We start from the raw sequence: 17,863 nt of genomic DNA on the forward strand, positions 1-17,863 counted from the left end.
AGATCTCAAGCAAAATGTATTTTTCTGATGTTTTAAGTTATTAAAGAGTTAATTAAAAAGTAGGATGCTCTTAGGGGCTAGGTCTTTGTATATCCTTTGTCTGAAAATTGCACTTTGTGTGGACAGGAATTATGTTTTGCCAAGGCTGAATGAAACACGGGATTTAATACAGCAGAGCGAACAATCTGAGTCATATGAAATTTCAGGAAGTACTCAGAGAAGACTGTTAAAAGCAGTTAGCCCTGCCTGTAAATATGACCCCTATTGCTGGGGTTGCTGTGCTGTTACTGCAGAGAGCCAGATGAATAGTTCAGGCTCTGTGGTCTCTCTCAGAATGGCTCGGTTCTCCCATTGTAGTGTGAAAGCAGCCATGCGTTGTACGTGAACAAACGCATATGCTGTGTTCCAGTAAAACCTCATTTGTGAGCCTCGAAATTTGAGTTTCATAGAATTCGCATGTCATGAAGTTGCATTTATCTCCTCCCCGAATCTGGCCGATAGAAGCAGGCAGTGCGCCCAGTCACCCGACTGCTGTTTGTATGTGTAAAGGCAAGGGCAGAGAGGGGAGCGGTGTCTTCTCTTCCAAGGCCCCGTATTCGAATAGAGGAAAGGGGCAGTGCTGTCTGCCCACCTGGGCTCGGGGAGGGGAGAGAGGGTCCTAGCCTTTGCACGCCCACCCTGACCCTTGTCTTTAGCAGTGAACGTCTTGGCCTAATTCTGATTCGTGTTGAGAAGAAGTGAAGAATGTAGGGAGCTATATGAGTTTCTTTTGCTGTTGTAACAAATTACTGCAAATATAGTAACTTAAACCAACAGAAATTTATTATCTGACAGTTCTAGCGTTCAGAAGTCCAAAATCCATTTTTCCGACCTAAAGTTAAAGTGTCAGCAGAGCTGGCTCCTTCTGAGTCTCTAGCAGAGAATCCATTCTCTTGCTTATCTATTAGTAGCTTCTAGAGTCTGCCTGCTTTCCTTACTTCATGGCTCCGTCTTCCCATCTTCAAAGCAACACTGTAACATCTTGGTCTTTCCGACTCTGACCACCTGGTGTCCCTCTGATAAGGACCATTATAGTTACATGAGGCCCACCTAGTAATTCAAGATAATCTTCCCATCTTCAGATCGTTAATCATACCTAGAAAGGTCTCTTGTATTTTCTGACCAGTTCTTATTCTCTGACACCAGCTGGGAGTCCAACAATTCAAATCCAGTCTGACCCTAACTACCTCACATCAGTGGTGTCAGGTCCCATAACTTCGGGACTCAATCTCACAGGACTGTCCCACTTGATGCGAGGTGCAAATGGGGTCCCCAGGTACATTTTTGCCCAGCCGACTGCAAACTCAGGGCTTCCCAGGGTGCCCCTCAAGTTTGATAATTCAGTAGACTGACTCAGGGAAGCACTTTACATTCTGTTGCAAGCGTCCTGTAAAGGGACAGTCACATGGAAGGGATGCGCAGGCGGGGCGGGCACAGAACTTGTAGGCCTTTTTTAGGCCTGCCGTCTTCTGGACACTTTGGTGTGTTCATCAGCCCATTTGAAACCTTTCCAAACTCATTGTTTAGGATTATTCGTGACAGTTCTGTCACATAGGCACGACTGATTGGATCATTGGCCAATGGTAATTGAACTCAGTCTCCAGCTGTCTTCCCTTCCTCTGAAATGGAGGTTGAGGTTGAAAGTGTCAGCTGTCTGATCTGATCTTATGGTTGGTTCCTGTGGCAGCAGCTCCCCCCTGAAGCCGTCTACAGGCCCAGTGATAGTCATCTAATATATTAGCATAAACTGAGGAGGGGGCTTGTTAGGATTAACGAGAGCCCTTCCTGTCACACAGGGACTTCAAGGATATCAGGAGCTCTGTGCCAGAAACCTGGGGACAAAGATTAAATATATATTTATTATAGCACACCTCTTTTGCCATGTGAGGTAACATAAACTAAAGTTTCAAGTTTAGTATGTGGACGTTTTTCAGTGACCATTATTTCACCTAGCACAGTCTACCCTTTGGCCCCTAAAGATTCATGTCCATACTATGTGCAAAATACCTTCATCTCATCTTGAGATCCCTCAAATTCTTCAACTGTTACAGCACCAACTCAAGTGCAAAATCTTATCTAAGTCTCATTAGTGTCCCAAGTCTTACCGTCTGAATTACATACGGTTGAGATTCTGGGTGTGATTCACTCCGGGGCAGGATTCCTTTTTATCTTTGAGCTCGTGGAACTGGACAGCAGGCTGTCTGCTCCCAAAATACAGTGGAGGGACAGGCATAGGGGTAGCAGTTTTAGACATTATCCTCTAAAAAAGGAGAAAATTGAGGGAAGAGAGGAGTCATTGGTCCCAAGCAATTTCAAAATCCACTTGGGCAAACTCAGGTTTTGAGGCTTGGGAATAATCCTCTGTGGCTTGAGGCTCTGCCCACAGAGTCATCTTTCCTTTTTCTTGAAGGGTAACACATATTTTCACCCGAATAGTTTTATCAGTCTTCTTTCATTCTTTCTCTGTGCATTTCATCCACGTCGGCAGGGTTTCTACTGGTGTGACATTCTTAAAAACCTTGTGGGCCTCAAGTGCACGTCATGGGGATTTATGCACCAGTGGGCAGTAGAGAGTGTGCTGTCGAGCTTTCTCAGATGACCCATCTCTGTTCCTGATTTCTGCTGAGATGACCGAGGGGGATGCGGAACATGCCTGATCTCCTTAAAGAGCTCTCTGGGTGATGGAACACTCACCTTGGAGTTCTTCCAAGTCATTAGCAAAAGGTTGTCCAGCCACACCCTCAGCTTTCTCTCCAGAGCACACTTTCCTAACAGTGAACGTTCTAGTTTTCAGCGTCTTTTGCTATCTGGATGGACAAGTTCAGTTCAGTCACTCAGTTGTGTCCGACTCTTTGCGACCCCATGAATAGCAGCACGCCTGGCCTCCCTGTCCATCACCAACTCCCGGAGTTCACCCAAACTCATGTCCATCGAGTCGGTGATGCCATCCAGCCATCTCATCCTCTATCATCCCCTTCTCCTCTTTCCCCCAATCCCTCCCAGCATCAGAGTCTTTTCCAATAAGTCAACTCTTCACATGAGGTGGCCAAAGTACTGGAGTTTGAGCTAAGCATCATTGCTTCCAAAGAACACCCAGGGCTGATCTCCTTTAGAATGGACTGGTTGGATCTCCTTGCAGTCCAAGGGACTCTCAAGAGTCTTCTCCAACACCACAGTTCAAAAGCATCAATTCTGGATGGATCAAGAGTTTCCCAAATTATACCTGGCTCCCTCTTAGTCTGCTTTATCTCTCTTTGCATTTTTACCATGTGCAGCAAGAGGGAATCAGGCCACACCGTCAGTATGTCTCTTGAAAATCAGCTCAGCTAAATACCAGTTCCATCTTTTGCTAAGATTCTGCCACGGCAGGAAAAGGACTGCCTTTCTTCCAGTTTCCATGCCCATGTCCTTCACTTCCTTCTGGGGTCTCACCAACGGTGCCTTCAGTGTCCACGTTTCTACCAGTGATTTGTTCAAGGCGTCTTGGCTTTTCGTGTCATGCTTCTCAAAAGTCTTCCAGCCTCTGCTTGTCACAGAAGTCCAAAACCACTTCCGTGTATTTTTTATCTGTTACAGCAGCACCCCGTTTCTGCTGCCCAAGTCAGTGTCTTGTTGCTACTGTGACAAATTACTAAAGCTTAGTGGTTTAACACAACGTAGATCTATTATCTCACAGTTGTGGGGCTCAGAAGTCTACAGTGGGTCAGCATGGCTGAGTCCCTTCTGGAGGCTCTAGAAGAGAGTCTTTTCCTGGCCTTTTTGAGCTTCTAGAGGCTCCTGCATTTCTTGGCTCATGGCTACCTTCTCTGACTCTTATAAGACCCGTGTGATATACTGGGGCCACGTGGTTAATCTGGGATAGTCTTTTCGTCTCAAGGTCCTTAATTTACTCACGACTGCAGAAGTCTCCTTTGCCACGTGAAGTGACACATGGACAGGTTTAGGAGATGAAGATGTGGGTACCTTGGAGGGCCATAAATCTGCCCACCGTAGGAACTGTTAGCCAGTGGTCTCTGCATTCTTGGAATCATCATTCAAAGTGCAGGTTTAAGAACAGGAATGTGTCTGACTTTGTCTTTTTTGAACACCTTATGCAGGAACTTGGGTACAATTGGCGTTGCTGTTGACTTGATTCTTCTTTTTCGTGAACTACGAGTGGAACAGGACTCCCTGTTGACAGGTAACTGACAGTGTGAATTGTGGATTATTTATATCTTTGACAAGGATTTAAATACCACTGCTTTGAGTATTATATCATTCATTAGAGCAAATGTTCTGTATATTGTGAAACAGAAACTTCATCAGTGATATTGAAGAGTGATCATAGAAGAGAGTTGTAGTAACTTCCTTTCCTCTGTTGTAGGCTGGGTCCGTCCCTCCTGCAGTCATTGGGAGTCCTTGCCTTGGTGCACTTCTGCATGTGACTGCCTGTGGAGACAGGGCCTTTACACAGAGGATTAAGATGAAGTGTGGTCTCAGGGGTGGGCCCTAATCTGGCGAGACTGGGGTCCTTACAGGAAGGGGAGATTAAGACACAGACAGGCGCAGGGGACTGAGCTCGTGAGAACACAGAAGATGACCATCTGCAAACCGAGGAGAGAGGACTCAGGAAACCAGGCCTGCCAACTGGAAGAAAACAAATTCTTGTTCAAGCCCCTCAGTCCGTGGTGCTTTGTGAAGGCAGCCCTAGCAGAGGGAGTGTCTTTTAACTCGTGTGGTGTGTCAAGCCCTCTCCTGGGTGTTGGGTGTGATCTGAACAGTGACCATAGCATACAGACATGTCTGTCTTCAGGGTGCTTATGTTCCAGTGAGGGCAGCCTTGCATTACATATATTAAATAAGTCAGATGTATAGCACGACAGAGAAGGAAGTTAGCTCTGATTGTTAATAGCTGCTGATGTGGGATTAAGAGGAAACCATGCTCCTTAATATGAAGACAGGAACTCCTTCCAGGCTTTGGGAGGTTTTTGGTTGTTGGGCTACTTGCATCAGCACAACTCCTTTGGACAGGGGTTATTATCATAACATTATATTTTAAAAAACAGAATTTTAACAGATGGTCTCTTTACCCTAAGAATTGAAATACTTGTTGGTAAACCTGTTATTTAATAAGAATGTTTCAAATGTATTAAATATCCAGTTTATAAAATGTACTAGATTGGAGGTGAAGAAAATTCTTTTTTAGTAATAATTCAATGAGTCATTATTTTTAAATGAGAAATCTCCAGCTGTATTTAAAATATGATTTGATTTATAAGTTAATTTATACACAGTTCTTAATGCCTATGCTTACATAAAGTGAAGTGTACTTCTGTGTGTGTTAGTGGGACGCTGCTGTGGGAAGGTGGAGAGAGGATTTGAGCTGATCATTTTTCTGCACAGGCCTGGAAACCGAGGCCCATGGGAGACAGGCTAAGTGAGCTGCTGGAGGTGCTGCCTGGCTTGGCATAATTCTCATCCTCCTGTGATGTCTTAGTATTTTCATTTAAGACGCATTTGTTAAGATTCCCGCATCATTCTGTTTGATTTAGAATTCTTCCTCTGGGATGTTGTAACTATTTACTTATTTGTTATTGATTTTTAAAGTTTTTTGGGGAGTGGCCTACACCACATGGCATGTGGGACCTTAGTTCCCTGACCAGGGATCAGACTGGCACCCCCGCATTGGAAGCTTGGGGTCTTGCCTTAACCCCTGGGCCACCAGGAAAGGCCCGGTAATTATTTTTTGAACTAATTAAATCATGCAGGAATTTGTACACAAAGTGTTTGCTCTAAGTTTTTTGAAACAGCAGTAATTTCTTGAGTATTCTCAATTTGGTAGGGTGTAGGATTAGGTTGTAACGTGTTTTAAAATGTTATGTATTTAAAGGTATTTTCATAGCTCCATTTTATGATAAAGCAAAAGCCTCAGAGCTCAAATTAGAGGATTAAAGATCAGCAATAAAATACAGATTTCACTCCCTTGCCTGGAAAGGCAGTTATTTTTGAAGTCGGACTGTGGTGTGGTAATTCAGACAGGGAGTTCAGAATGTACTACGTTTTGTAATTGCTGTGAAGTATGATGTGGTGGGTAGTATGTCCCTGACAGAGCTGAGGAACTCGGGTGGGCAGGAGATGGCTTCTCTCATAATGATGGATTCCTAAATAAGATGCCCGGAGGAAGCTGCACACACGCTGTGATTAAATAACTATTAGTGAGGAGCCGGCCTCCTCCACGGTGCTAGGATCCCGTCCCCACTCGCCCACTCAGAGGTCAGCTCTCCTCCCAGCGCTTTCTGCCCTCCGCTCCACTGTCTGTCCGCATGTAATAGGATGTGCTCTCCTGTTCTCCACGGTCCCTCAGTGGCTGCGGAAGATCGGTTGCTTGGTGTTTACAGTATAGGATAAAAGATTATTCTGTTCCTTCTTCTCAGGATCAGTTTTCTGTTCCCTGAAGCAGATAGATGATCTAACAGAAAAATCTGAGGAGCCAATTTCCAAAACTGTTAATGAACTAGTTTGTCATTGATGAATAAGTTAGTCATTTGGTTGGTGGCTTGGCTGTTCGTTGATATTTACCAGTCAGAGAGAGTCCATCTTTATAGACCTGTTTTACGTACGGCGCATTGAGAGTTGTTCACAGTCCGGGTAGTTGCAGTTGTATCAGTAATTAATGCGTTTCTTGCTGCTGGGACATTCCCGTAATGTAATTCACCACCTGAAAGTGAACAGTTGGGTAGCATTTGGTGCATTGACAGTGTGGTACAGCCACCGCCTCTGTCTGACTGAGAGGTTCTCATCCCCTGAGAGCTTGCTTCCCACTCCCCGCTCCTGGCCACCACCATTCTGCATTTCGTCGCTCTGGGTTTGCCAAGTCTGGATTTTTCGTATAAATGGAATCATAGAATTATGTGACCTTTCTTGTCTGGCTTTTTTCACTTAGCATAATGTTTTTTGAGGTTCATCCACATTGAGCGTGTGTCAGTGCTTCGTTTATTTTTATGACTGAGTGATATTCCGTTGGATGCACAGACCACATTTTTGTCCATCTGTTCATTCATTGTTTCCATGGTTTGACTCTTGGGCCACTCTGGCTATTTAGAATAACGCTGCCACGAACATGCGTGTACGTGTGTTTATCTGAGTGCCTGTTTTTTTTCAGTTCTTTTGAGTATATACCTAGGAGTGGAATTGGTACATCAATTTTATATTTAATTTTTTAAGAAACTGCCAAACTTTTCCTTTTATATTTTCACCAGCAGGGTTCCAGTTTCTCCACATCCTTGCTGACGTTTGTTTCCTTTCTCTGGATTATAGTCACCCTCGTGGGTGTGAAGTGGCATCTCACTGTGGTTTTGATGTGCGTTTCCCTAATGACTAACAGTGTTGGACATCTTCTCATGCGCTTTTTGGTTATTTATAAATCTTTGGGGAACTGTCTATTCAAATTCTTTGCCCAGTTTTTAATTGGGCTGTTAAATTTCGTTGTCAGGTTGTGAGAGCTATTTGTTTATTGTGGATACTAGGAGTTACGTTGAATCTGTAGACCCACTTGGGGAGAACTGCCACCTTAACGATAGTGTTCTGGCCCATGAGTGTGGGACATCTCTTGCGTTTGTTTAGGTCTCCTTTAGTTTTTCAGTTGTGTCAATTTCAAGTAGATAACTTGTGTTTATTAGTGGAGTTGGAAGGATATTACTGAGGCAGGGAGGGGAATGGAAGTGATGTTTCTCATGCCTTCTTGAAAGAGGCAGCCAGTGAAGTTAATGAGTCTTATTTGGATTCAAGAACGAAACTTTGGTGCCACGATGAAACTTAAACACATTTTGTAGTGCGTAAGTTCAAACCTAATAAAATCTTTTTTTAAAAAGTATTCTAGCTCCTAATGCAGTGCCTGTACTCTCTTTTGACTCTTTTTCTGTGAGAACCTTATTCTTCATAGATTTTTAGCTGGATATTGGTGCCAGAGTTTTGTTACCGCTCTTGAGGTAAGAACTATAATTACGTTGTCAAAATAATATTTAGAGTATTATTTTCAGAGAATAATTGCAGTGGTGTGACGAATATCTTATGCTCATCAAATTTTATGTAAACACAGGCATGAGTTATTTTAATTGAGTTATTGGTGTTGTTTTTGGCCTTTGTTCTTCCCTAATCTATAAAAATAATGTTGGGCTTTTTGAGGGGCTTTGTAACATTTGCAATATTTACATAAAGATCAGTTGATAAGCTGTTTGGTAAAAGTAAACTGTCATTTGTACTTGCCTTGAGTTTTCTTTTCTTGTTTCTAGCATGTCTTTAAACCTTTTCCTTCCCAGAATTGTGTTCTGATTCAGAGAGCTAATTTTTAGTTGCCTCATGAGTTGTTGGGTTCGTTGGCTTTCAGACTAACTTATATTGTTGGCTCTTCTTGTGTGTGTTAAAATTTTACAAGGATTTCAGTGTTAATATTCTGAAATATTCAGAAGAAATATTAATGTCATTTTAAACTATGACAAGATTAAAATGATTTTTTTATTATGAACATTTTATAAAATTTTATTATAGAGTAATTTTTTAAATAAATAAATTTTTACAAGGCCTTAATATGCATCTCTGGAGTTATCATCAAAACAATTTTTCATCTGATTCCAAAGAGGATTAGGCAAAAAAAAAACCCAGAGAAACGGGACTTATTCCCTGGCTCATCCCTCTATCCAGTAATTTCTCCTTATTTAATTTCTATAAGAATTTATCTTTTTGTCCAAGTCTGACACATAATGTACGCCAGCACCCTTTTTCCCTCCCATGGCCGGTCATTAGTCAGTCAGGCACTCTTCTTGGCGGACTTAGAGAGTAATTTTTAAAAGCCCAAAAAAATGAGAAGAAAAATAACCGTCGTCATCTGTGCAGGCTGCGTTAGACGCTGCTTTTCAGTCATCTTAGTGTCTGTGAGTAGGGTGTGAACGTGTGCTTGCAGTCTTGCGTCCTGCTTTATTTTAGATTAAATGTTAACTTAATTCAGTTTTGAGGGTCTTGCTTCAGCATTTTGTTTGCATAGTTTTTTTTTATCTCAGTGTTTTGCTTTTTGCCCACAGTTTCGCAACTCTGCTTTGAGCGGCCAAAGTCGCGTTACTCTGAATAAGTGACTAGCACGGACCGCTCACACGCCTCGGCCTTCTCCATCTTCACAGCTGCTTTGCCTCTGAGGTGCTAGAGCAGCAGCGACGGGCTTTGAAGGGAGGCCTGGGTTTCGGGAGCCTGAGGACAGAGCCCCGCATGCCCAGCAGAGCAGGGGTCTAGGAGGGTGGAAGCCTGCAAGTCCTCTGCCCTTGAAAATGTCCCCTGGTTGCTGCCTGGCGGGATTTCCATTAAGGGAGCAGGGCCTTGGTTTCATCCCAGCTTCTCCTGTGGCTCCTTCCCGACGAGCTGGTCGCCGTCCCTGGGAGGAGCTGCAGCTTGTTCTCACCCGTCCTGCTCCTGCCACTTGTGGGCTTGGTGGCCCGGGCTGGTGACCCGCTCTTCCGAGCTCTGGTGACTGTGCACAGGGGGATGCTGTCGCCCCCGAGGCTATGGAGGTGTTGTGGGGTTCAGTGGGATGATGCAGACAGAACGCAGGCGTCCGCTCTTAGGAAACAGCGCGTGCCTCTTGGCACTGTCGCCTCTGGCCTCCCGCCTCGGCTCTGGAGGCTGTGTTCATGCCTGTGCTCCTTCCTCAGGAGTGTCCCGCTCTGTTTTCACTCGGGCTCTCGACCCTCCACTCTGCCTGTATGGGCCGCCCTGGCCCCGAAGGAACCACTACAAGAACAGCAAACAGGAGGCTGTGGGCGCTGACCCCGCAGCATGGGTGCCGGGCGGGCGGAGCTGGGGCCTGTGAGGCACTGGCCTGCGGTCTCAGGTGTGAGCTGAGGCGGGGCTGGGGCAGGGGTGGGCGGCCAGGCGTCCACAGCAGTGTCTGCGACTGCAGACTACACACGGGGGTCGGGTGCCCGTGGGAAGTGGCCGGCTGTCTGTCCTCCTGGGTGTGCGGTCCGGGGCGGCAGCCATTGTGGACCAGGGCCCTGGCTTGTTGCTGACCTGGGCCATGTGCTTGACCACTGTGCCTCCGTGTCTTCACCCATAAAATGGAGATGACGATCCCTGCCACATGGTGGAAGTTATAGTAAATAAGAGTCTATGTAAATAAAGCACTTAAGCACAGTGCGAGTGGCATCAGTGATTGTCCAGTGTTGGGCGTTGCTCTGGTTCCGAGACTGTCGTCGCGCAGCTTTGAGCTTAGCCATCTGTGCCGTTCAGGGTTGCTGGGGTAAGCGGTGTCCACAGACTCGTGTCTCCTCCGTGTTCTGTGAGGTTCAGCCAGCGGAGGATCTCGTGGCTGAGTGGAGGCAGCAGGAAGGAGAGCGACGGCTCCCCACTCGTGTCTCCCTCGAACGGCCCCCTTTCTAGCTCCCTTCCCCCAGGAGCCTTTTGGTTTTCCCTCTGAGACACCTGTCAGCCAGCCTGGCCCTTGCTGAGGCCCCGCGCTCAGGGAGGTCTGGGCCCCCTCTGCGGAGCCCCCAGGCTCCTGGGTGCTCAGAGCCTCACCCCTTCCCCTTGGGTCTCCAGTGTTAAGGGTGGTGAGTGGTAGTTTCCTGTAGCCTTAACCTCCTTGTTACCTCAGTGTTGCCTTTTTAGTTTAACTAATGGCCAGATATTAAATTTTCTTTGTTAAAGGATAGTTTGGCTTCTTTGTCTGATGACACGGTCCTGGCGGGCTGAGCTGTGTGTGTTTTCCAAGGCTGTGCCTGACAACACCTTTTCTTGCTCCCCTTTCCCTTCCTCCCTGCTGCCGGGCCCTTTTCGCCATCTCTGCACCAGCTGGGGTGCAACCAGGAGACGGAAGCCGCATTGCAATGTGAAAAGGGAAAATTTAAAGGAAGAATTACTAACTGTAACAAAGGCTTGAGATAACGGGGGATTGACTACTAAGAAGTAAGGAGGATGCCGAAGAATACAGGAATTGCACACAGGAGGAGCGTCCAGGGCCCCAGGGCTGAGATGAGTGTCTCAGGAAGGAGCTCCCCGCTCCTGCTGAGGTCTGAGATCCAGGCCTCCTTGTGGAGGGCGTGGTGGTGCTGAAGTCGCTGAGGGCTGATGTTGGTGGAACCTGCTGGACACCCACCCTCTGGGGTACAGGGGGACATCGTCCACAGGCTGCTTCCAGGACATGGAACTGGCTTCGAAGTGTCTCGAGGAAGCTCCTGCTGCTGGACACTGCTGGTTGTCCTGCTGTGCGGGAGCGCGTCTCTGGAGAAGCTGTTCGTGCAGGAGGTGAGCCCAGAGAAGCAGGAGAAGCCGGGCCAGAGGATGTCCCCAGAACCAGAGGGGAACTCTCCCTTCCCCACAGGGCGGGCTGGGCCAGCTGATGGGAGGAGGCATCTGAAGACCTGCCTTTATGTCTGCAGAGCAGGCCGAGAAGCTAAGAGGAAGCAGTTGGTGGCTGGTTCTCAGGCAAAAATAATTCAAATGTGCTTTGTTCACGGGTGTAAAGGACTTCAGAGAACCTGTAGTTTCCAGTGCATTGCGTTCTCATGAACGCTTTGTTATCTCTAACTGAAATTTTTGCCAGTCTGGTGTGTGTGTAGTACAATCTTGTGGTTTTCCCATGGGCTTGAGTGCTTTTTCTTACATACGTATGTGTATGTAGACACACGGACTTCCGGGTGGCTCAGCGGTAAAGAATCTGCCTGCCAAGCAGGAGATGCGGATTTGATGATCTCCTGGAGAAGGAAATGCAGCCCACTCCAATATTCTTGCCTGGGCAATCCCATGGACAGAGGAGCCTGGCGGGCTGCAGTCCGTGGGCTTGTAAAGAGTTGGACACGACTGAGCGCCTGAACAGCAATAACATGTATACACATATATGTTCTGTGGATTTGGACAGATGTGTAGCACATGTGTCCATCATTGTAACATCATACAGAGAAGTTTCACTGCCCTAAAGATCCTCTGTGCTCCGCCTGTTCACACCCCCTCCTGGCCCCCAACCCCTGGCGGCCACTCGTCTGCTCACTGTCTCCATAGTTCTGCCTTCTCCAGAATGTTGTAGACTTGGACTCACGCAGTATGTAGCCTTTTCAGATTGGCTTTTCATTTGGTGTTTAATGTTCCTTTTCATAGCTTGGTCGCTCATTTCTTTCTAGTGCCGAATAATACTGCATCATCTGGATGGGCCTCAGTTTATTTATCCATTCGCCTACTGAAGGGACATCTCGGCTGCTTCCAGGTGTTGGCAGTTAGGAGTAAAGTTGCTGTAAACATTGACGTGCAGGGTTTTGTATGGGCATAAATTTGCATTTCCTTTGGGTAAATTCCACGGAGTGCGACTGCCGAGTTGTGTGCTGAGAGTTTGTTTGGGTTTGGAAGCAGCCACCAGACTGTGTGATGAAGTGACTGCGTGAGCCTCGTCCCACCCACAGTGAGCCAGGGTTCCTCCGCGCCACGTCCTCGCCTGCGCTTGACAGCATGCTGGGTTTTGTCCAGAATTCTGCAATTTTATTTGCTGAAATAGTCTAAATATGTCAACTAGGTTGTTATTAAATCTTACTCAAATCTTCTAAATATGCTGATCGTTTTGTCTGCTTGTTTTGTAATTTACTGGGAAAAATATATTGTTATTGCTGAATTTAACTGAATTTTTCTCTTTGCTCTATACTTTTGTTCATTTTTCTTTTATATATATTTGAGACCATGTTATTAGGTGATTCCAATTTAAATTATGCCTTTCTGATAAATTCTGAAATGACTTTTTAAAAAACCTTCGAATAATGCTTTTTGCCCTGAAGTTCGCTATGTCTGATTTTAAGTGGTGTATGACCACCTTTATAGGCTAGTGTTTGTCTTGTGTATCTTTTCACCGTTCTTTGACCATCAGTGCTTCTGTAGCTTTGTATTTACATGTATGTTTTAAATCCAGTCTAAGGGTAACTGTTTCAACTGGAACACATATTCCGGTGATATTGAATGTGATTACAGGTAAATCTGTGCCTACAGTCACAGTCTTTTTTAACAGTTAGTTACTTTTGTATGAGAATATTGTTTTGATGAGGGCTCTCCTGGTGGCTCAGCCGTAAAGAAGCCACCTGCCAATGAAGGAGACTTGGATTTGATCCCTGGGTCAGGAAGAGCCCCTGGAGAAGGAAGTGGCAACCCACTCCGGTGTTCTTGCCTGGGAAATCCCATGGGCAGGGGAGCCTGGCGGGCTACAGTCTGTGGGGTCGCAGAGTCAGGCACGACTTGGCGACTGAACAGCAGCAGCATGCGTTGTTTTGGTGAGGCGTTTTCATACTAGCGTCATGCCTGAAGTTTCCCTGTGGTGAGAGGCCTGCACAGTTGAGAGAAGCTAGCAGAAACTTCTTGTTGGATAATATGAGGAATATTTCTCTTCAGGATATATTTTAGTGAGTTCAGACTCTCTTCGTCACAAATCTGTTTTGCTCTTGTCAACCCTCAGCATTTCGCTGTGGCCTGCAGTTTCTCGGCAACATCGCCTCCCGGAATGAAGACTCCCAGTCTGTTGTCTGGATGCATGCATTCCCAGAGCTCTTCTTGTGAGTATATTGATAAGAATTTTTCTGACTTCTGAGAAGGTTGTAGTTATATCACTCCACTTAGATGAAGTTCCAAAACAGGAAGAGCTAACCTTGGTAATAGAACTCAGGGCAGTAGTTGCTCTTGGCGGGCGGTGGCGGGTTCAGTAGTTGCTGGGAGAAGGCGTGAGGGCGTCCCCTGGGTTGAGTGTTCAGTATCTTGGTCTGGATGGTGGTCACATAGGTGTGTGCATATCTAGTAATTTATTGGGCTGTACACTTAAGATTTGTGCTCTTCATTGTGGGTCAGTTTTTACTTTATGTGAATAAAAGTTTTGGTTATGTAAATACTGTTAAGGACACGTTTTAGTAAGGAAAAAATTTAAAAGAAAAAATTATAAAGCATTGAAGTATGGGTGATGAATGAATCACATATTTATTAACTGAGCATTTCTTATGTGCTCAGCGCAGTGCTGTGCGTTTTGGTAGATACGGACAAGCGTAAGATGTTGGGAAATCAGTGTGTTTGTCTCAGCTGGTTCATGGTATTGTTTCTGGTGATTTACTACTTTGCATTGATCAGCTGTGTTAGTGCATAAGAAACGGAGCCTTGAGATGAAAGGTGGGCGGGTGATGGCCATGGGAACGGCCTGTCCAGGAGCAGAAGGCCTGCCTCTGATCCGGGGTCCGCTGCAACCAGGGTGTGTCTTTGGTGGTGGCAACAGCGTAAGCACCAGAGCAGCTGGTGTCCAGAGGCCCTGAGCTGGTGTTTACTGTGCATTTCCCACCCTACGTAAGTCCCCTGTGCTTCCCTGGTGGCTCAGTGGTAAAGAATCCGCCCGCAATGCAGGAGACACGGATTTGGTCCCTGGGTGGGGAAGGTCCCCTCGAGAAGGAAATGGCAACCCACTCCAGTATCCTTGCCTGGAGAGTCCCATGGACAGAGGGCAGGCTCCATAACTTAGTGACTAAACAACAGCAGCAGTGTACCTGCAGGGCAAGCGGCACTGTCCCCGTTTGGACAAATGGCGGAGCTGATGCTAACCATTGGTGAATGGCGCAGCTGCAGCGGGAGCCCTGTGCTGCCCGCGGGGTCCAAGCCTACCCTTTTTAAATACCAGCTGCCCAAACTCTGTGCTGTGATTGTGTAGGTTTTCTGGACTCATCTGTACAGAGTTAGGATGAGGTAAATCTCATGCTCTCTCTGTCTCACTGCGTTGGTAACTGGTTCTCAAACTCCTGTCACTAGAGTTGAAGGCAAAAAATCTTTATGGTTAGTAATAATTGAGCTTAGGTTGGAAGGAAGAGTTGGTGGAATTCAAGCTATAGAAATAAACACCGCTCACTTTTGAGAATTTGTTCTTTAAAACTGTCTGAGCACCTCATATCTGCCAAGTTCTGAATTAGCTGATTGGAGAAAGGGTAACTTAGGTATATCCTGCTGCTGCTGCCGCTAAGTCGTTTCAGTCGTGTCCGACTCTGTGTGACCCCATAGACTGCAGCCCACCAGGCTCCCCTGTCTCTGGGATTCTCCAGGCAAGAACACTGGAGTGGGTTGCCATTTCCTTCTCCAGCGCATGAAAGTGAAAAGTGAAAGGGAAGTCCCTCAGTTGTGTCCGAGTCTTAGTGACCCCATGGACTGCAGCCCACCAGGCTCCTCCATCCATGGGGTTTTCCAGGCAAGAGCACTGGAGTGGGGTGCCATTGCCTTCTCTGTAGGTATATCCACTACTCCCCAAAGCCCATCCTGGAAGCGTGTCATTGTGTAAGAAGGGATGTGACTCAGGGGAGGCCAGGTGTCATAGGAACACAGGAGAGGTCCTGAACAGGGCAGCCGGAGTTTACCTGGTGGTTGTACATTCGTTTCAGACCTGGTGCTCACAGAAGCCAAGGAGGTCTTGCTATCGTGTTCCATTTTTGTGTCAAAAAACACTGAAAGAAGTTATGTGACTTCACTCTCTATGCGTTTGTGAGACAGATACAACCAGGTTTGAACTCAGCTTTGGCAGGTATTGGCTTTGTGCCCTTGGGCAAGTAAAGTCAACACATTCTTCATCTGTGAAAAAGGGTAATACCTCCTCCAGAAGAGTATTACGAGGTTTAAATGAAAAGAAGTCCTGCTATAGTGCATGACCGTAATAGAATTGACAGCTGATAATCCATTGACCTTTTAAGGTCACACAGCTGATAAATGGAGGAACCAGGAGTTATCCTGAGGCTTTTGACTCCCAGGTTCTCCATATATCATCTTTCCCTGGCACATTCTGTCCCTCAAACTGTTAAAGAAATGCCTATAGTCTTGGAAGTATCTTTTTTTGCCTTTTAATTTTTCTTTCTAATAAGAATGAGCGTTTAAATGCTCTATAAATGTAATCACTTTATTTTTTTCTTTAAGCAGATGTTACTTGCTTTTTGCTTCTGAGTCAACTGCAGCTTTCATATCAGATACTTTGTTTTGTGACTGATTTTATATTTGCCATTTTTGCCAGAAATAATGTTTCAAAGTTGTGAGTCTTCGTTAAATCCTTAGAAATGTCAGTGTATACTGAATTTGTTAGTTGGATTATTGTCATTTATGAGTTGTCATATTTTATCATTGGGCTAACATCCTGATTTCTTTATTTGGAAGATCTTGCCTAAATCATCCGGACAGAAAAATTGTTGCCTACTCGTCAATGATTTTGTTCACATCACTGAATTCTGAAAGAATGAAGGAGCTGGAAGAAAACCTCAATATTGCGATTGATGTTGTAGAAGCTCACCAAAAGCAGCCTGAGTCGGAATGGCCGTAAGTGTCCTGGTAGACACGCGACTGCTTAAGGACATGTTGGTGTCACTTTCCTGGTAAAGGTTCTGAGTAAAAGCTTGAATTACAACAATTGAACAAGAAGTTAGAGTTAAACATATGTTGAAAAAACAAGAAAAGCCTTAGGAATGGATCCCATTTTTAGCCCTTTTTGTTTGTAAAGTAAATATGTCTTTCTCTAATGCCCTTTCTACTTGGATTTCTGCTTTGGATGGAGTGTATTTTTGATCTTCTCCCAAGGTAATTTGTTCTGTTTTTCCATAAAGTTGGAGTATTACTTACAGGCTGTAAAATGTCTTTGTGGCATTTTATGTTTCAGATTAGTGGGACCCCACCTTCCTCATAAAATATTACCACAAAATTTTTGCATTTACAGAAATAGTAATTCTGTAAAATAATTTAATCACAAATTTGAATTTTGTCACTTAGAATATGTTAACCACGATTGGATCTCTTCTGGTTATGAAGGTCTTTATCTTTGGTTCTTCCCTGGAGCAGATATTGGGTAAGAAAGTCAGTGCGATGAAATCTGAGTGAAAGTTGAGAATTTACTTGTAACTTTGTGCAGTACCCTAGAACAGAGAGTAATATTATATTTAGAAAAACAGGCCCAGCAGCTAACATAATAAAAACTTAACAGGTAATTGACAACTATTTAAATGACCACTTTTGAGTTGTCAGGAAAAAACCTGCCTCCCACTGGCATTCCATCTCCATTGCTCGGTGTGTATAATATTATTTGCAGCCAGGATTATGACATTCAGTGTTATATACGGTAAGGTAATGTAGCACAGAATTCCAGTTGTCTGTATGGATGTCCAGACAGAATACTTTTTTCTGCCTGTATTGGTACTGATGAATTATGAGTGACAGTTGTTATCCTTTAAATAGTTCTATGGTGAAAATGGGGCTTCCGCGATGGCTCAGTGGTGAGAGAATCTGCCTGTGACTCAGGAGACGTGGGGTTGATGCCTGGTTTGGAAAGATTGCCTGGAGGAGGAAATGGCACCTCACTCCAGTGTTGTTGCCTGGAGAATTCCATGGGCAGAGGAGCCTGGCGGGCTACAGCCCATGGGTCACAGAGTCGGACACGACCTAGTGACTTAACAACAGCAAGAGCACACGGCCCTTCTTTCCTTCATGTCGCCTTTCAAGTCCTTTTTTGTTGCCTCTAATTTAAATGCTCTTCTTCCCTCTTCAACTAGGGGTTCGCCGACTCTTGATTTTCCTGCACCATCCATCACCTCCCGCCCCACCGCCCCGCCCCCCACCCCAGCCCTCTTGTTAGATGAACTCCGCTGTTTCTGTAGTCTGTGATGTGTGTCTGTGTGTTCCACTGAAGGCATTTTTCTCTGATTACCTATCTGTGCACGTGTCTTTCTTCACTGTTAGAGTTTGGAGTTGGGGCTGGGACCTAGCCCCTTACACACAGTATTTGGAACATTGCATTTTTGAATGAAAGTTTTTGAGGGAAGATGTTTTGAGCTCCAAG

At 45.5% G+C, this 17,863-nt stretch overlaps 1 protein-coding gene across 1 annotated transcript in view; it reads left to right on the plus strand.

Moving 5' to 3' along the window:
- Positions 1 to 17,863, plus strand: part of ATXN10 (ataxin 10) — a 140,717-nt gene that overhangs the window by 27,436 nt on the left and 95,418 nt on the right. Inside the window, exons 3-5 of the mRNA XM_019961963.2 lie at positions 4,137 to 4,219; positions 13,490 to 13,586; positions 16,195 to 16,353. Coding sequence (XP_019817522.1) covers positions 4,137 to 4,219; positions 13,490 to 13,586; positions 16,195 to 16,353 — 339 coding nt within the window. The remainder of the gene's footprint in view (positions 1 to 4,136; positions 4,220 to 13,489; positions 13,587 to 16,194; positions 16,354 to 17,863) is intronic.

Source organism: Bos indicus, chromosome 5 (assembly GCF_029378745.1).
Source record: "Bos indicus isolate NIAB-ARS_2022 breed Sahiwal x Tharparkar chromosome 5, NIAB-ARS_B.indTharparkar_mat_pri_1.0, whole genome shotgun sequence".
NCBI classification, from domain to species: domain Eukaryota; kingdom Metazoa; phylum Chordata; class Mammalia; order Artiodactyla; family Bovidae; genus Bos; species Bos indicus.